The sequence below is a fragment of the Canis lupus genome, chromosome 24 (assembly GCF_048164855.1).
Source record: "Canis lupus baileyi chromosome 24, mCanLup2.hap1, whole genome shotgun sequence".
In the NCBI taxonomy this organism is placed as follows: Eukaryota; Metazoa; Chordata; class Mammalia; order Carnivora; family Canidae; genus Canis; species Canis lupus.
Window position 1 is genome coordinate 49,791,865 of NC_132861.1, and position 17,944 is coordinate 49,809,808.

Below are 17,944 nucleotides of genomic sequence, written 5' to 3' on the forward strand. Positions count from 1 at the left end.
GGAAATATAAATAAATAAATAAATAAATAAATAAATAAATAAACAAACAAATAAATAAATAAGTAATTTTGCACTTGGTCTTTGAGACTCTAGGAAAGGGCTAGTGTTTCCTGGCCAATGGTTTCTCATCTCTCGGCCACTGGGGCAGGAGCAAACCCAACCCTGGGAAACATGACTAAGAAGAAGCAGGTAGTTATTCTGTATGTTGGCAAATTGAACACCAATAAAAAATAAATTTATTATTAAAAAAATAAAAAAAATATAAAAAATTACAATACCAGTATCACTCCTAAAAATAAAACTATTAACAGAGGAAAAGGGTTAAAAAAAATAAGAAGAAGCAGGTAAAGAGCCCACGGCTGTGGGTTCAACCAGAAGGTAGAGCACAGGATAAAAGCCACCTGGTTCTGAAGATCACAAAGATTCCAGAAAGGGTCCTAAGCTGGGAAGGCGACCCACCGTGTCCCAGAGCCCTGCAGGGCCAAGGGGCTGAGCCCCGGTCTCCCCTCACTCCCTGATGGAGCAGAGTCCCCTGTCCGCCCTGGGAACAAAAGGATAGATGCCAGGCTGGGCCCCACTCCCCTGGGCCCGGGGTCATCGTGACAGCAGGTGCTATTATAGGGAAACAAGACAGCCAGTCACACCAAACCCATGACACTTTCAATATACTTTATTAAAAAGTTTCTTTGTATAAATTTCCTAAAATTTTTAAAATTAAAATTAATCACCCTCCCCCGCCCCGCACAAAAAAAAATAATAAACCACAACACACAACATTAGAGGAATGCCAAAAATATTCTCTATTATGACTTTCTTTTTTTTTTCATTCTTTAATGAAGGCATTGGTCTCACAACAGTGCACAAAGATGAAGGGATTTTTGCTTCCTTCTAACTGGGTCATTTGTCAGAGGCTTTGGAAAAAGAAAAATCGGCTTGAAGTCTAATCTGGGAACTGGGGAGGGTGGGGTGGCGGCGGGAATTGAAAAGCGGGACTCTTGTTTGTTCCCCATGCGAGGCTTTCCACCTAACGTCGTGCCTACTGGAGAGGGAAGGGATGAACCAAGCAGAAGCATACAGAGCCGCGGTGAGTGGGGAGTCCTATTCTAGACCTTGCGCTCGCCCCAAAGTGGCATAGTGTGAAACTCCGGGGTGGGGAGGCAGGGGCCGGGGGGCGGGTCTGAGTTTATAGAAATGTTCACATAAACACCAGCAGTGGGTAACTATTACACAACGTTCAAAGTATACGATATAACTGCCTGGAGACGGAGAGCACGGAGTCCACAGACACATTTAGCACCATATCGATAGGTCATGCTGCAGATCGGTTCCTCCCAAGTTCGAGGGCAAATCAAAGCAGGAAATGGAACAGTGCGCGGATGTCTATACCCAGAGCTTCTACAGAGACGACTCGCCACGGCTGACTCCTTCTTCTTCAAGAGGTATGTGGTCCCGGTCGGCCACGCTTAGGTCCCCATGGCAGCGATGACCCCGGGGTTGACGAGCGCTGAGCGTCGGTGGAGGGGCAGGCCGGGGCGGGGGGGGGGGGGTGAGAGAGAAGTGCAGGGTGATATTATTGATGGAAAAGGATGCAGCATTTCTTACCACAACTGTCCCGCGGCCTCTGGGTTTCCCCCCTAACCTTGCTTTTCTGCTGAGTGCCTTGCGTGGCCCCCCTGGTTCTCCCTGGCCATGGGTCTGGGGCCTTGTGGGCAGTCTGAGCCTGTCTGCTGCCTCGCCTGGCCCCCGGGCCTTTGCACACACTGCGCTTTCCCTGGGCTCTCAGGGAGGCCGCCCTTACCACATCAGCAGTCAGGCTGCCCAACGTCACGGAGATCATGGGTGGCCCCTGTGCCAACATTAGTATCACTCAAAGCGTGATCATTTAACGATGAAGAGGGAGGGATAGCTGGGCCCTGTGTTTCTTGGTCAGCAAGAATCCAAGTATTACAGGGATGTTTTTAGGAAATGATACTAGTTCAGAAAATGAATTTCCTGTGTTCTTTTTGAGTATCTTCCTTCTCTAAAGACACCACCGACCTCCTCTGTCATCTCTCTCTCTCTCGTAATCATCGTCGTTCAACTATCTTAACCGAGGTGCATAGTCGGCCCGGATCGCTTCTCTGATTTCGCAAAAGCAGCAAACACCAAAGAAGAATCAGCCACTTACCAGGAGTGCAAACCGTTTCACATTCTTTCTGTGAATCGAATCTGTTTTCGTTGCCGCTGCAACCTCCGTACCAGAATCTCATGCAGCTTTTCGTCTCCACGTCGTAGTACCATTTTAACATGAATTTCCTGCACGTGCCTTCTTCTTTGGGCAACTTGCATATGTCTTTAATGACAGGAGGAGGAAAGAGCGTTTATGAGGACATGCTAGGGACCTCACCCCCAGCGCATGGGGCTGGAGGTCTCAACACAAGGCTGTCAGGACGAGGAGGAGGAGAGTTCCGAGGAGGGAACCCCTCTTGGCCTCCCCGAGGCCCCCATCTCCGCCCTTGCACCATGGGGTGCACCTGATTCTCACCCACAGCAATAATACAACCACCTCCATGGCAGGAGCTCACCAACCTCCCTCCGATCCCAAACGCCAGCCATCGTTATTGGATAATTTCAGGTAAAATGAGCTACATAGCTTCCCTTTCCGGTCCCAGGGCCATCTGCCTTCCGGTACTTTCAATATGAACACCCCAGCGAAGAAACTGCAACTCAAAGCTATGGCGCTCTCTACTCCTCCGCAAAATAGCAGCTGTGTTCTCTCAGAATATAGCTCACAAATGAGGCCGCCCATTTCACCACGAGCCGAGCAGATGGGAAATAAAAGTTAAAGTGGAAAAGAGAGATCCTTTTTGAGTGTGTGCATCTGCGTGCACGAGTGTGTGTCTGTGTGTAGCTGAGGGCCTTCAAGAGCAGCCAAGTTAAACAAGTAAGTAAAAGAAGTGTCGCCACTGATAAAAAACCCGCGACGGCAAAAATGTCACAGAGCAAAGCTATTTTGAAGACACAGAAGCATTCTTTTTCCAGTTAAGGAAGTTTATGTTTTCAATGCATACTTCTGATGCAGCCCAGCTGCAAAGCAAAAGCCACACTCTCTCCATGATGCCTGGAAAGAAAAGTTTACAGGCCTTCCACGATAAAGAAAAAAAAAAAAAAAAAAACAGCTCTGTTTACAGAGTTTTCTGGCAAACTCTAGATCATGCTGGGAAAGAGAGGCATTAATGTCAACCATTATCTGAAAGCTTGAAAACTGGGAACCTTCCTCCGACAGAACTCTCTGGAGTGGACGATGCTACAAGTTTATGGGAGCGGCCAACATGCTCTCCCTGCGCACGGCTGACATCTCCATGGGCCTTTGCCCCTATTCACGTGGGCGGCTCACAGTTGCAGAAGCGGTGAGTGTCTGCAGATCTGTTACACCAAGAAGTAAAAGGAAACCAAAGCCTTCCGCTAGAGAACCAAAGCTTGGGTCAACTGTCAGGCACCAGACGCAGACGTACAGAGGACTGAGGCTCAGAATTGACCTAACACACTCCATGATCATGTGGGGAGGCCATCACCCAGGCACAGAGACTGGGCCGCCTCCTCCCCCTGGTATCTCCTCAGTGCTGACACTCTCAGAAGCCCAGAAAGCTAGAGGCCCTACCAAGAGCCTTTGGAAGGACCAGTGGAGCCAGAATAAAATGATGGCAATTCACAAAAATAACTTTTTTCCCTTCAAATGTGCCAATAACTGAAGGAACATGCCTGGGTCTCAAGAAATGTCATACAAGGGACTGAGAAAGGCAAAATTATTCAACCACCAAAACTGACTCTTTGTTTGCCGGTGGGTTCCCATTTTAGTGTGAAGCTCAAGCCAAATGGTTGCCTCATCCCCTCTCTTTCTGCCCCCAAGCATCCCCCACATGGCTCATGTTCGTCCTATCTTTGTTGCAAAAGCTCTCAGTCCTGGCCACTTGTGTTTAGCTATTTCATTCCCACTCCTCCGTGTTCTCCAGAAATGGACATGGGAAGACTTCCCAGACCTGAGGACACACAACCTGGAGGCTGCCCTGTGGAAGGACACTCTGCACCCTGAATGGGTGGCTTTTCCAGCTTCCTAGGAATTGCACCTTAACTGTCCAGCATCAAACTATTGCTCTTGCATTCCAAACCCTATATGCCAATGACAGTCGCTGCTAAGGCCCTGTAGCTCCTACTAACCATGACCCAAGGGCGCTGGCACTGTGGACACCCAGATATTTGTTAGACCAAGAAAAACATATTAACGAGGGCCCCACACTGTTAAAAGACCAAAATGTAGGATTCTTCATTTTTAAGAAAGAAAACGGGAGGCTTGGTCCTTAAGAAGCCTTGTAGTTTTAAACTCCCATCATCTTCATTTCTGAAACGCATCGTGTAGACTGGACTCACCAAAGCTGTGTCTATGCTGAAACAACCATTAATTTTAAAGACATAAAAATCAAAATATTTTGTTTCCAAAGAAGTGTGGTTGGACAGACATCATGGAGCTCTTCCCCAGGACAAGTCTTTGGACACAACAGTAGCTCATGTTCTCACTCCAAAATGGGCTTGAGCCCGGAGTCCTCTCCAATGTGAGAGGAGGGTCTGGCTGCACATGCACTAATTTTCTCCTCCTTATACTGAGAACCCAAGAGGAGCCAAAAGGACAATAAAGAGTGAAATTTATCAATAACATTTTCTGATTCACTTTTGCCCCAAATAACAATGTAAGTACGTTTCATCTTAAAATATAGACTTGGGGGCTGCCTCATTCCAACCACCAATGGGTGAAACTTTCTGTCCAAATAGTGATTGGTCACTGGGCACCAGTGAGCATCCACACACAAGACATCTGGAAAACCCTGCCAGGTAATCCCACCTGTTCACAGAAGCCCCAGGAGCCAACCTAGGAGTCCTAGAACAGCAGCCATGGGGTGGAAGGCACCCTAGGAAACACGGTCTATTTTTGTAATGGCAACGTGTGTGTGTGCACACGTGTATGTGCAAGCCCACGTGTCAGATCCGTGGAAGAATCAAGAGGGATATTCATTGGGTCATTACTGGTGGTCATCAGTGCTGCAACCATGGGAATCACATTTTCTTAGGTTTTCCTGTGTGTTCCGGGTCCTCCACAATGAATATCTAGGATATTACTCTTTGAAACAGAAAACGTATTCCATTGGAAAATGTTGCCTATTTTTATAGTTTCAGGTTTCTATAGTGTCTAAGGGCAGCATTTTAGAAGTTATCAGTCTGGACATTTCCCAAGCCAACAAGTGATCAGTATTTAAGTGCTTCCTTGAGCAAAACTGGTGTGTTTGATGGGGCGGGGGCAGGTGTTTATGCTACAATTGTAAATACGCTTCTCATAGATTTAAGGGTTTTAAACACAAGAAGGTTTAACGGTCTTCAGACCCAGCATTGTTGATATGGAATCAGGTGCTTCCGGCCGCAGAAGCAGGTACAATTTGCCTGGATGAATGAATGCCTGAGTCTACATTTTGAGCATCAACTGACTCAAAAGGTACCAAGGAAACTTTATTTTAAATGTAGTTGCAGTTAGGTTTGAGAGCCTTTGCTTTTTTTTTACATCTTGGCTCGTAGATTTTTATTTTTCACAATTAAAAAAAAAAAAAAAAAAAGGCAAACACCCTGTGAGGCTCATCATGACCCAAACACTGCCATGGATATAGACACATTCTCACATGGTAACAAGCACACAGCCTTGCGGATAGCTATTTCTCTTTTACCAAGCAGAGAACATATTTCTAGCTATTTAATTAACCTCAATCTGTGAGGTTAAATTAGTTCTAAATGACCGTTGACATAAAGTCAACTGTTTTTCCCTATTATATCATTTTGTGCTAGCCAATGGGATAGAGTAGGACACAGCCAACCAAATACTGTATTTCCTCAGATCTAAGATACCTTCATTTTATTGTGCACTATTATTTTATATCCTGTTAAATAGGACAAAACACTGTCAATAAGCCATGACGTGTCATCAATTTTGAGTCACACTTCAATTTCAGAAGCGTTACAAGGGCAAAATAGTGAATCCTAGAATCAAGAAAATAAGTAAAACATTTAAGAACTTCCTTCCTTCAGAGCTATGCAGTTGACTCAGTAATGCCTGCCCAAAGTGGTCATTTCCACAGATTATTAATTTCTAGAATAAGTAAAAGAGAATGTTACACACTTGGTTAGTCATCTGGGCTCTCTTCTGCATTGAAACTTTTCTCCAACTCATACGGGTAAGCCAGTAATTTAGGATTCGCTTTGTAATATCGGAAAAAGTAAATATCCTGAGTAAGAAGAATTTTGCGTTATTTAGAAACTTCAGAGTCCTGCCTTTAGTACTAACATGCATTGAAAATATCTATCCAAGTCTTCTTTAGTGAGAAATGGGGAGGAGAGAGATGTGCCAAAAACCTAAAGCCAAAATGAGCAATTCTGTAGCATTCCCAAAGCTAGCCGCCACAAAGTGTGATACCAACACGCCTGGCACACTCAACGCGTTTTAAAGGCTGTGAAAATTGCCGAAAAGATTGGTTTAATGGTTGCTAACTGCCCTTAGGGGCAGCAAGTGCATCATAGAAAAGTGGATGTGATTCTTTTAGATCCTGAGGAAAGCATAAAGTGGGATGGGATTTTTTGGAATGTGGGGATTTTGTTTGTTTGTTTGTTTTGCTGAAGAAAATACAAGTATTAACCATTTAAAACGGAATCATGTAATATTGCAAAGCCTGGGATCCTGAGTGATGAGTAATGATGCCGTGGCTCTGTCACCATAATCAGTCTTCACCTCAAAGTCTAGACTTTACTGCTACACCACAGCTCCATGCTGAGCAGGGCCAGGCCTTACTTGGGGGACATATAATCCCCTCGCTAGCCCCCCTCCCATTATGTGTCTGTATCAAAGAAGTGTCTGATAAAGAAATATCTGTTAATCATAATTTCAAAATAGTCCAACATTAATCCATGTCGACAAAAAGTTTTAAAACGGCTCCTTCTTCTTTCCCTCCACCAAATGACACAGATGGGGAGCTTTTCATTTTATGGGATTTTGTTCACAAATGAAACACTGATTCAAACACTGGTCGCCGTGATTTCTAAATCCAAAATGCTAAGCTATAACAAAATACAATTCCTTAAGGGAGAATCAAACTCCAGAAAATCTTTTGTTCATGGAGTTTAAAAAGAAAAAAAAAAAAAAGGCAAGGAAAAGTATCTAACATTTAATCCTGGGACAGGGACACATCTCTGTAACTATAAACCAGGTTTCTAATTAACTGGTACTGCAGAAAATAACAGAAATTAAACTGCACTCAAATCTACAGAGAAAAACTAACTTTTAAAGTGAATTTTGCCTGCATTGTCTAGAAAATACATATTTGGAGAAATACTGCAGAGTATGGTAATTGATACTTGGATGCAAAATACACAAGCAACTACTGAATATGAAGGCAGTATATTTTTTGAAGTTACTGAATAAAGTGATTCGTGGTCGCTCTTTTCTACCTGCAAAAATATGAATATTATAGAAATGTTCTTCCCCCTGGGGGACATTTCCTAAAATAACTTAATTATAGCAGGGAGGTGGGGGAGAGGGACGAGGTTGAGAGGGAGGGGAAGCTTTCCTCTCCTGATTCTGAATCCTGATTCCAGTATGAGGTTTAAACATTTTAAAGTAAATATCTAATTGATTTCCTTCAAAAAGAGCTCTCAAAAAATGGTGTGTGTGCACACGTGCACGTGCACACGCCATACACTTACACTGCATATGTTCATTGAGAAAAATGTGTATAAACCAAAAAAAAAAAAAAAAAAAAAAAAAAAAAGAGAAAAATGTGTATGAAGGGCCTTCTCCAGTAAAGCCCTGATTTGTTACTGTGGGACAAGGGGTGGTGATTGATTTTGCAGGGTCTTATTCTTGAGCACTGGGTGTTCTCTATGCAAATGATGAATGACCTCTACCTCTGAAACTAATGATTTACTACATGTTGGCTAATTGGATTTAAATTTCTTTTTTTAAAAAAAGAGCAAGTTATGTCCTGACACTCATTTGAACCACCAGCTGGGAAATACACAGCTATGCATGTGTACACATGGGGGTGGGAGCAGGGGCACACACAGGGGTACACACTACGATGCTCTGCAGGTCTGCACACAGAGGAGGGTGAAAGAGCTGCTAAGTCCTGGGCTTGAGGTTATGTAGTGACCACAATAAGGGAGAAAGGTTAGAATCATCTGCATCTGACTCCATGTAGCCATGAAAGACTCACAAGCCCCAACAAAAACCCTTTTCTCGGCCACATGGTGAGAGGAGACCCAGTGTTAGAGGTCTGGACTAAAAGGACTTTTCCTAACTGTGAACCTATGACTCAGCCTTAAACAACAAACATAACAGCCCAGCCAGATTCTTATCTGAAGAATTGAATGATTAAGAATTCAATCATTCTTTAATGATTATGTTGTTTATATTAAAGAAACACTGTTTATAGATTTGTGTCCAGACCACACATAAGAAAATCAGAAACATCCCTAAATCTCACCATGGAACTTACTCTTAGCCATTTTCTCTCAACGAATCACCGGATTCGCAGGAATTTCACATTCCTTACAACCCTGTGAGCGGTAAAATTCCATGGAGTGGGGGAAACAATAGACAGATTTCAGTGACTTTGAAGGTAGAACTTCACTATTTCTTAGTGAAAGGGACCATAAGGGAAAGGAGGGGAACTGAGTGGGAAAAATCAGAGAGGGAGACAAACCATGAGAGACCTCTAACTCTGGGAAACACAAAGGGTTGCAGAAGGGGAGGTGGGCGGGAGGATGGGGTGACTGGGTGACGGGCACTGAGGAGGGCACGTGATGGGATGAGCACTGGGTGTTATACTATGTTGTACTATATGTTGGCAAATCGAACTTAAATAAAAACAAATGAAAAACAATTTTTTTAATTAAAAAAAAATAAAACCTAGTATTTCATCTGTCCTGACCCATATCTTTGGGGAAATCCTAGTGGGTTCTTTGCAGCTTCCCTCTGAGCTCAAGAACCAAGTTAGGAACCCAGTCCTTGTGGAGGTGATTCGGGAAGAGAGCCAGTGGGGGTAGGGAACGTGGGGGTGGGGGTAGGGGAGGGGGTGTTGGGGCAGGGTGGGGGAGTGGGAAAATGAGTTAGAAGCTGCACATGTCCCAGCACAGGGAACAAAGGCTCATCCACGGGCTCATGATGCTGGACTCAGAAGACTGCTTATGTGCAGAGATCGAAGCGACAGAGGCTTGGGTATCTTCTCCATCCCAAACCCTACTTCCATTTTGTTAGCTTGAGTTGGAAATTAGAACATTAAAGGTTTTTAGAAAATCTTTTTACACTATTCCTAACAAATTCAAGTTTCATTATCCAATCTACCTTGAATTCCGGAATGGTTCCCATAAATTCATATCAAGAGAGGGGAATCCCCTGTTTTTCTGTCAATCTTTCCAATGGGAAGGCTGCGAGGGTTTGAAAAACACATGGCTGTCTCTACCACAGGTCAGTTCCCAAACTTGTTTCCAAAAGCGAATGAATGATGTGAGAAGTGATTCGTTTGCTTACAGTAATTGCACAGCTACGTGTTGAGCAGTTTCACGTTCCCTGCATTGACTTAATTGCTTTGCTTCTAGTAACTCCTGATGCCACATGTCAGGATGGGTTGCAACCGAACTAAGGAATGATAGACAGACACAGGGACAGATGGACACAGACAGAGAGATACAGTACAGATACACATCAGACAGAGATAACAAACATCAACGTACACACACACACGGCTGGGGGGGACGTCCACTCATGGAATAAGCCATCCAAGCAACAGAGAAGGTTCTCTTCAGAAACAACAAAAAGAATCAAGAGGCCTTTCCTCCCAAGTGGCCACCAAGAGATGGGTGTGTGGAGTCAGAAATCCTCCGATTTCGTGTAAACAGAGATGAGATAGGACACGGTCTCCACTAAAAAAAAGGGGGTAAGATGGAGAAACAGACATCATTTTTGAAACTGACAGAGGAAAGAGCAAAACGAGGAATCGTCACAAATGGCTGGGGAAGCAGGGTGCCTTCGCTTCTGACAACGTGGACGGCACCGAGAAAGCACAGGGCTTTCAAATCCAGCATCAAAGCGGCGAGCCTCAGCAAAACTCAGCAAATGCCTTTTATCAGAGCCAGTTACAGAAATAAACACCATAAAGAGGCATGCCTTCCTTCTCCGGACAGAGGCCAAGACATCACAGACTGGGACTTGTCCCCCGAGGTGCAACCCTTCAGCACTGGGCTCTATAAAGCAATACGATGCGTAGGTGCCCACGGAATTTTGACTTTGGAAATTAGTGCCAACGCCTTTTGCAGAACATTCATCAGCAAAGCGCACCGACGGTATCAACAGTCAATGTCTCGTGGGCGAACAATCTAAGCCCACGCTCTTCCGAGTGAGCGGGTTGAGGTCACACAGAGCCGCAGAGTCCCACGGCCCAGGAACACAAGCGTGCGACAGCGGTGAGTGCCAGGAACAGGTGTGACTGGTTGCTGATTGAAATGGGCACACACCCAGCTCAGGCACACAGACGGGGGGTGGGGTGGGGTACGACAGACTGATCCAGGGTGTGTGCCTAGGGGATTGAGACCAGAACATCCATCCCGAGGGTCACCTCCAAACCCACGTATGTCATGGGCTCTGATCTGTGTTGCTTTGTGTTCTTGTAAGCAGTTATTATTAGACTAAGCCACTGAGGGGATGAATCCGGACGCTTCCAGCATCACAAGCCACAAATTGACTCTAGCCCCAAAAGGAGGCACAGGGGAATCTGATCAACAGGCACATGAATTCCTGGTTCCGGCCCCAAAGCAAAACCCATCCGGTTTTCCTTGAGAGTCTGGTGACAGGAAAGGAAAATCGCCTTTTACAACTTGGGACTCAGGCAGGACAAGACCACGTTGGACCCCAAAGCGCCAACTGGGAATTTGCCCGTAGAAGTCAGGCTTGCCTGAGAATTAGAAACCTCAGCGGATGACCCAGAATCCAGGCTTCGAGGGCTTGCAAACGTCTGGAAGGGTGCTCTCTTAGTGCCCGACCTAACACCTTCACGACTCACCTGTCTCACCGCCAGCCAACGGCTCTGTGCTCACCATTAGATTGACAGTTGAACTAGAAGCCAACCTTGCTTGTGAAGGTGGAGGTTGAGCTTTCTCTATAAAAGAAAAATACATAGGACTAGTAGGAAACACAGAAATTAAAGGGCTTAGGAATTCTGAGGGACCGAGGCAAGCTGCCTTCCTGGGTTAAGAGCTCGCACGTAAGGGTGAGCCACGGACACACGGAATCCCACAAAGTCTCTACAGACACCACTAACTTCTATCGTCTGCAAGTTCCATTCATCTCAACAAGCGAATGGGGGAAATCTCTGAACTTTGAACAAATCTTCTCATTTGCCACATAACCTCTCCTGCTGCTCATCCAGGCAAATGGAGCCCTGGGGGCAGAAGGGTCTTTTCACTCGGGTCGGCATGGATTACGTGGTGACTGGCGGGCATTCCCTTTCCTCAAGCAGGGCTCCTTGATCTGAATTCCACGGGCCCGGGGAGGAAGGCATGTGAGGCCTCCTCATCATCCCAGGAGCAGCCTGGGTCTAGAAGGACGCACGGTGGGGGAATCGGGGAGAGAATCAGGGGGTGTGAGTAATTAACGGAGACCGCAGGTGCACGTGGGAACAGATGCCAGGCTCCAAGGCCGCAGAGGAGCCAGGGGGACATCGGGCCACGGAGGGCAGGGTCCCAGCACGGTGGACCCGGGAGGGGAATTCGGATGCCCTGCGTGCAGCGGCTGTGGACACCCCTGGCCGTGGGGTGGTGAGGCCGCACGGACTCCTCGGTTACTCTCGGAGAAGCCAGCGACCCTCGGTGGTGTTTTCTGCTCACCCAACGCGGAGACATACTTCAGAAACACGGTCTTGGTGGGCAGTGGAGACCCCAGCCAGGGCCCACGGACGTCCTTCCTTCTCTCGGAGAAGGGGATGCATGCAGGCCACGTGGATTTGGCTTCCTGCCTAGGGGACCCTGGGACCCCGAGGGCAGGGCAGCAGTTCACGAGGAATCCCGCCTTCCACCGCGCTCCCTTGTGAAACCAGGTGTCACCGAAACACCCGGGACATGGCCTTAACCGTGTCCTTGCAGGTTAACCTTGTCCACAGGTCAATTCAACGGCCAGGAAGCCCGCCCTTTCTGTCCCACCAGCTGTCGCACGTGGCAGTCAGTGCCGACTGCTGGGGGCTGACCGTGTACTCACTTGTGCTGAAGCTTCCTTGGTAGACGGCCCTGGCCTGCGCCCGCAAGTAGCACACCACCGCCACGTGGTACGTGTGGCCGGCGAGCAGGCCCCCGATGGCGCGCTCCGTGGCCGAGAGGTTCTGCCGCAGAACCAGGGACTGGTCGTGGGCCGAGGTGACGGTGAGGTCGTAAAAGTAAGGACTGGGGGGCTCGGGCCTCTCCCAGTGCAGTTTGGCGCTGTTCTCGGTGATGTCGGACACCCGGACCTCTCGGGTTGCCTTAGCTGCAAGACAGGTGGATGCAGAGGGCGGAGATAAGGCTCAAAGCCCCACAGGGCCGCGACACAGAGGTGACACCCAGCCACCTGAGGAGGAATCGGCAGGCAGGGGAGCGGAAATGAGGTGAGCGCGGGCAACTAACTTCTCGTTCGGGGAACGTCAGTCTTGGAAGCGACCGACATCCACGCAACGTGGCCGTGCCTCGTCTCGTGACTGCTCAGCAAGGTGCAAAGCTATTTTCTTTTCTGTTGACAATCACCCCCAGTAAAGGAGAAACTTGGAAGGCATTGAAAGAAGAGCGAGCCCCACGATTTCAAATGTGTTAAGTCACGAGACTCTGGGCCCCGGCGGGAAATTCTTTCAAAGGAATCCCCGCCTCCTCTCTGTGCATCGAAGGAAGCCCGTTGCCGCCTTTTCACAAACATGTACCTGCCGCCTGCACCTTTCCACGTGCCCTGTGACTCCCTGGTACGTTCCAGCGTCCGGAGGAAAGAACTAAATTACCAACTCTGGGTCTCGCGAAGCCCGGCTGCCCTCCTATCTAATTCGGTCCGGAAGGTGTTTTCGCCACGGGCAGTGTTAGCAAGAACTCGGTCTCAGGGGGCGGGGGTATCACCCAGGCTCTGACCTGCCAGCATGCTCAGCAGAGCACCCCACTAGGGCCCCATCCTATGGGAACCCCAACCCCAGGGTTTGGGACTTGGGGCTTGGGGCGGCATTGGGGGGAAGGAGGCATCAGGGGGAGGGAGATGCTTTGTGTGGAGCTCACCAGCCTCACAGAGGTAAGAGAAAGACTGCTTTCTAACAGGAAAAAAATAAATAAAATAAAATAAAATAAAATAAAATAAAATAAAATAAAATAAAATAAAATAAAATAAAACAAAACAAAACAAAACAAAACAAAATAAAATAAAATAAAATAATAAAATAAAATAAATAAAATAATAAAATAAAATAAAATAAAATAATAAAATAAAATAAAAGCAACGTTTGACAATTGTATGCCCTGACAGCACCTTCTCAAACACATCACCTAGATGTCTAAACCCCAGATTAGTGACTGTGTTCCAGCTGCTTTATAAACAGGCTCCTGGGGCACCTGGGTGGCTCCATGGTTGAGTGTCTGCCTTTGGCTCAGGGCGTGACCCTGGGGTCCCGGGATCGAGTCCCACATCAGGCTCCCCAGGGGGAGCCTGCTTCTCCCTCTGCCTGTGTCTCTGCCTCTCTCTGTGTGTCTCTCATGAATAGATAAATAAAATATTTAATAAATAAATAATAAATAAACAGGCTCCAGGGCACTGGCCCTGAACACAGGAAACGAGGATGTCCCCGGCTGGCAGCGCTATGCGTGCTTCTTACCCACGGGTTTCGAAGTGGCTGGCTTGGTGGCGGCCGGTTTGGCTCCCTGGGGCTTGGGGGCCTCGGGCTTGGCGGCCACCGGCCTGGCTGCAACGGGGGGTCTCACAGCTGCTGGCTTCGCTGCCACCGGCTTCGCTGCCGCTGGCTTCACCGCCACTGCAGGTTTGACCGTGGCCGTCTTTGTGGCCTCGGGCTTGGCGGCCTCGGGCTTGGCGGCCTCGGGCTTGGTGGCCACGGGTTTCGCGGCCATGGGTTTCGCGGCGGCCGGTTTGGGCGGGGCTGGCTTGGCTGCGGCCGGCTTTGAGGCCGGCAGGTTTACCACAGTTACTGGTTTCGTCGTGGTGGTCACTGGTTCTGTGGTGGTCATTGGCTTGGCTGTGGTCACTGGTTTGGATGTAGGACTTGAAGTAGCATTATTCGGAGTATTTCTGTTAAAACAAATTAAATACCGTATCAATCCATCCATCATTTTGCCTGCTCTAAAATTTACAAAAACACGCTCCCCATGAGCTATGTGAAATTGCTGCTCGATCAAAATGCATGCAGTAGTTTTTATATTTTGCATACAGCATTGCACATATTAAATTCCTTCCTTTTAGAATCTGTGCTGCAGCAAAGCACATAGGTAATAGAATCATTAAAAATGAAGCTTAGGGACGTCTGGGTGGCTCAGTGGTTGAGCGTCTGCCTTCAGCTCAGGGCATGATCCCGGGATCCTGGGATCGAGTCCCACATTGGGCTCCCTGCATGGAGCCTGCTTCTCCCTCTGCCTGAGTCTCTACCTCTCTCTGAGTGTCTCTCATGAATAAATAAATACAATCTTTAAAAAAAATAAATGAATAATTTAAAAATGAAAAAAATAAAATAAAAATGAAGCCTCTAGTATAACTATAAATACACCTGACATCTTGTTTTTAATTTATAAAATATAATAAATGTTTTAATTTTTATAAACACAAACAATAATAAAATAATACTCAAACGACACCCTTAATTATAAAAAATGGCCAACTGAAACATATACACCCAAAATTAAATAAAGCCACCTAATAGCTACTCTCATTGTAAGAAAGTATCCACTCAATAAAATGTAGATCGGTGTGCTTCTAGCATCACCACCATGACCTGTGTCATCATAGCATTAATCATTCCCTCCCGGAGCGTATTGTGTATGTTTGTTGGCATTAATTTGGGGGTGAGGGTGTTTTGTGGTTTTGTTTTTTTTCACAATTTCTTGATCTGCTACAAATCCCTGAAAAGAACAGCAACATAATGAGACACAGCAGCACAGACTCAGCCCTCGTTCGCTTGTTGCCGAGACGCACCCTCATTCATTCTTAGGTCTGTCACGCTCTACGACTCCAGCAGCAAGTTTTCAACTTGGTGTCATAGAGCTTCAGATATTATGTTACGTCATTCATGTGGTTTCCCTAAGAATAAGGTTGAGGACAGGCCAGGGAATGTTTGAGAGGAATGACAACAAGAGTTAAGGCCAGGAAGAAAGAACCTCTGGACCTGGGTGACACAGGACACACCTCGCAGCCCCAGAAAGGGGCACAGTTCCCTCAGCTGTGATTGTCGGTCTGCCCGGCTGAGCATGGAGCCCGCCCTCCAAGGACACGGGCAAGGGCTGAAGGGCTTAGGGGTGAGACAGGGAGGCGGGCTCTCTGTCCCCACGCTGGAGGTCAGCCAGGAGTAAGCCACATACTCGTTTGTCAAGGATAATTCAAGTCCACATCTCCTCTAGGTGCTATCGTCAGAACCCTCTCCTACCCAAAGAGCATGGCAGTCTGTGGCACTCCCTTGGGAGTCTGGCACAGCGCCTGGACTCAGTTTCTGCCACCATGTCATCATCACCTAGCCCTCTGTCACACAGCCACACAGCCCTCCTCTCCGCTCCTGGAGTTGGCACCAGAGATGGAGCTGGGCCAGCATCCCTGTGAGTACAACTACCCCAGCCCCCACCTGCTCGTTAGCCTTTCTAGTAGAACATGCCCGGTGCCTCCTAGTGTCACCACCATCACCTGTGTCATCGTAGCACTAATTATTTTAAGATTTGGAATGCTTAATGTAGTCAATGTACTCAACCCTTCTGTGTGAGATCATTTCATACCAAGCGTAGTAGACACATGGCCCCAATTTCCCATCCTCTCCATTCCTGTGCCCTTCACAGTGTAATGTGATAGGGTCTCCTCTTGAGTCTAGCCCCCAACTCTTGAATTGGCCTGGCTGGCCATTGGATGTGCATTGGGCATGGAATGTGACAGGAGTAACAGCGTGCTGGTTCCAGCCTAGCCTCAAGAGGCCTCATGCCCTCGGACTTCTTTCATGGAACCCTGCCCATTCACCAGCGAGCAAACCTCCAACCCTGCCTCCTGGAGAATGAGAGGCCATGTGGAGCAGAGGTAAGCCAACCACTGAGACCTTCCCGACCACCATCCACTGTGGACAGGCCTCCGACCACAAACATATCTGTGAGCCCAGCAGGGACCAGAGGACTGCCCAGCTGAGCCCAAGCCAAAAAAAAAAAAAAAAAAAAAAAAAAAAACCACACAGAACTGTAGATTAAATAAATCGTTGCTTTAAGCCACTAAATTTTGGATAGTTTGCTATGCAATAAAAGCAAATGGATACAACAGATGGAAAGAAATGCTCCATGTGACCTTTTGGAAGTCACAATTTCTGGATTTCAATGTCTTTACCTATAATGTTGGGCGTTGTCTGGAGGACCTCTGCACTCCCCCTACACTATACTTTCTAAGACAATCATTACAATACTTACAATTGTTTGTGACCAAACTTCACAGGATTCTTTGTCAGTTGGTCCCCTTGGAACCAATCGCACTGTTTCCTGATATCTGGGGACAAGTAAAAAGCATTTTCACCTGGAGAGAAACAGAGAAAAAAAAATTTAAGTGCATGTGAATCCCATGCAAATGAAGATTAATCTGCTGATGAGTTAAATGGCTCACACAGCAGGTGGTCCATAAATATTGGTTGAATTAACTCATTCCTCCAGACAAGCGGAATCTAGTCAATTTAAACATTAAGCACAATGGTACTTGAGCCACAAAGCATCTCCAGCCAAAATCCTCCATTTGGCAAAATTTGGGTGATTAGGTTGAAGGAAATGTTGACTCAGCGTAAGGGGGAGACAGGAACAGAAGATCAAGCACGGGGTTTAACAAGTTCCAAGCTCATGAACCTCAAACTGCAATCAAATTACTTTTAATGTTTTCTCAATGTTGTGTTTAATAGAACTTTTGTTTTTAATCTTTGGAAGGCAGCGATGGTGGCTCCCAGGTGAACTGGCTGGCTTACCTTGGCTTCATGGGTTTTCTCTAGCACTTTTGAGGGACAGACTTCCACACATGGGAACACTGTGTTCATGGTCCTCACCTTTCCCATGAATAATAAACTCTCTGTACACGCATGTTTGTTCCTATTGTCTAGATGTCTCTCGTTAGTTAGATAACTCGCCTGGTCTGACTTGGGGCTGTGCACTGGGCCAGGCTCTGAACACAGGGTGAACAATGCACCTCTTCACGGACCATTCAGTCTACTGGGACCGCGGACTCCAAAGGAATAACCAGCGGGCCATGAAATAGATACGGTAAGTAGCGCCCAGATTAACGATGAGAAAGCTCTGGAAGTGGGGTGCTTTCATGGTGACCAGGGGCAGCTATGGATATGTTTTGAAGGTGAAGGTGAGCATCCCAGAGAGGAGATTCACATTAACAAAAGCCCAAGAGTTTCCAAGTGTGGGGTTGGTGGCTAAGCCCAGGTCAACACACCTCCTTCTAGGAGCTTCCCCATCTATAATGTCATGCATAATACATGTGCGCTGGATCCACTGTTCACTCTCAGAGACACATGGTCTATGGCTGGGAGGTGCTCAGTCAAATTTGGTTGAATCAGTGAGTAAACAGGGACAGGATCTCCTGCTGTGTGTTCACTGCCAACCCTGGCTCCTAAAATATGTCTGGGATATGGTAGGCATCAATATATGT

General features: G+C 47.0%; 1 protein-coding gene across 1 annotated transcript in view; it reads right to left on the reverse strand.

Moving 5' to 3' along the window:
• Positions 1-652: 652 nt before the first annotated feature.
• The window catches only part of COL6A3 (collagen type VI alpha 3 chain), an 81,088-nt gene continuing 63,796 nt past the window's right edge, over positions 653-17,944 (reverse strand). Inside the window, exons 38-43 of the mRNA XM_072796802.1 lie at positions 16,717-16,819; positions 13,935-14,362; positions 12,317-12,580; positions 11,127-11,222; positions 2,168-2,332; positions 653-1,504 (exon numbers count right to left, since the gene is read on the reverse strand). Of these exons, the coding sequence (XP_072652903.1) occupies positions 1,464-1,504; positions 2,168-2,332; positions 11,127-11,222; positions 12,317-12,580; positions 13,935-14,362; positions 16,717-16,819 (1,097 nt within the window). The 3' untranslated portion in view covers positions 653-1,463. The remainder of the gene's footprint in view (positions 1,505-2,167; positions 2,333-11,126; positions 11,223-12,316; positions 12,581-13,934; positions 14,363-16,716; positions 16,820-17,944) is intronic.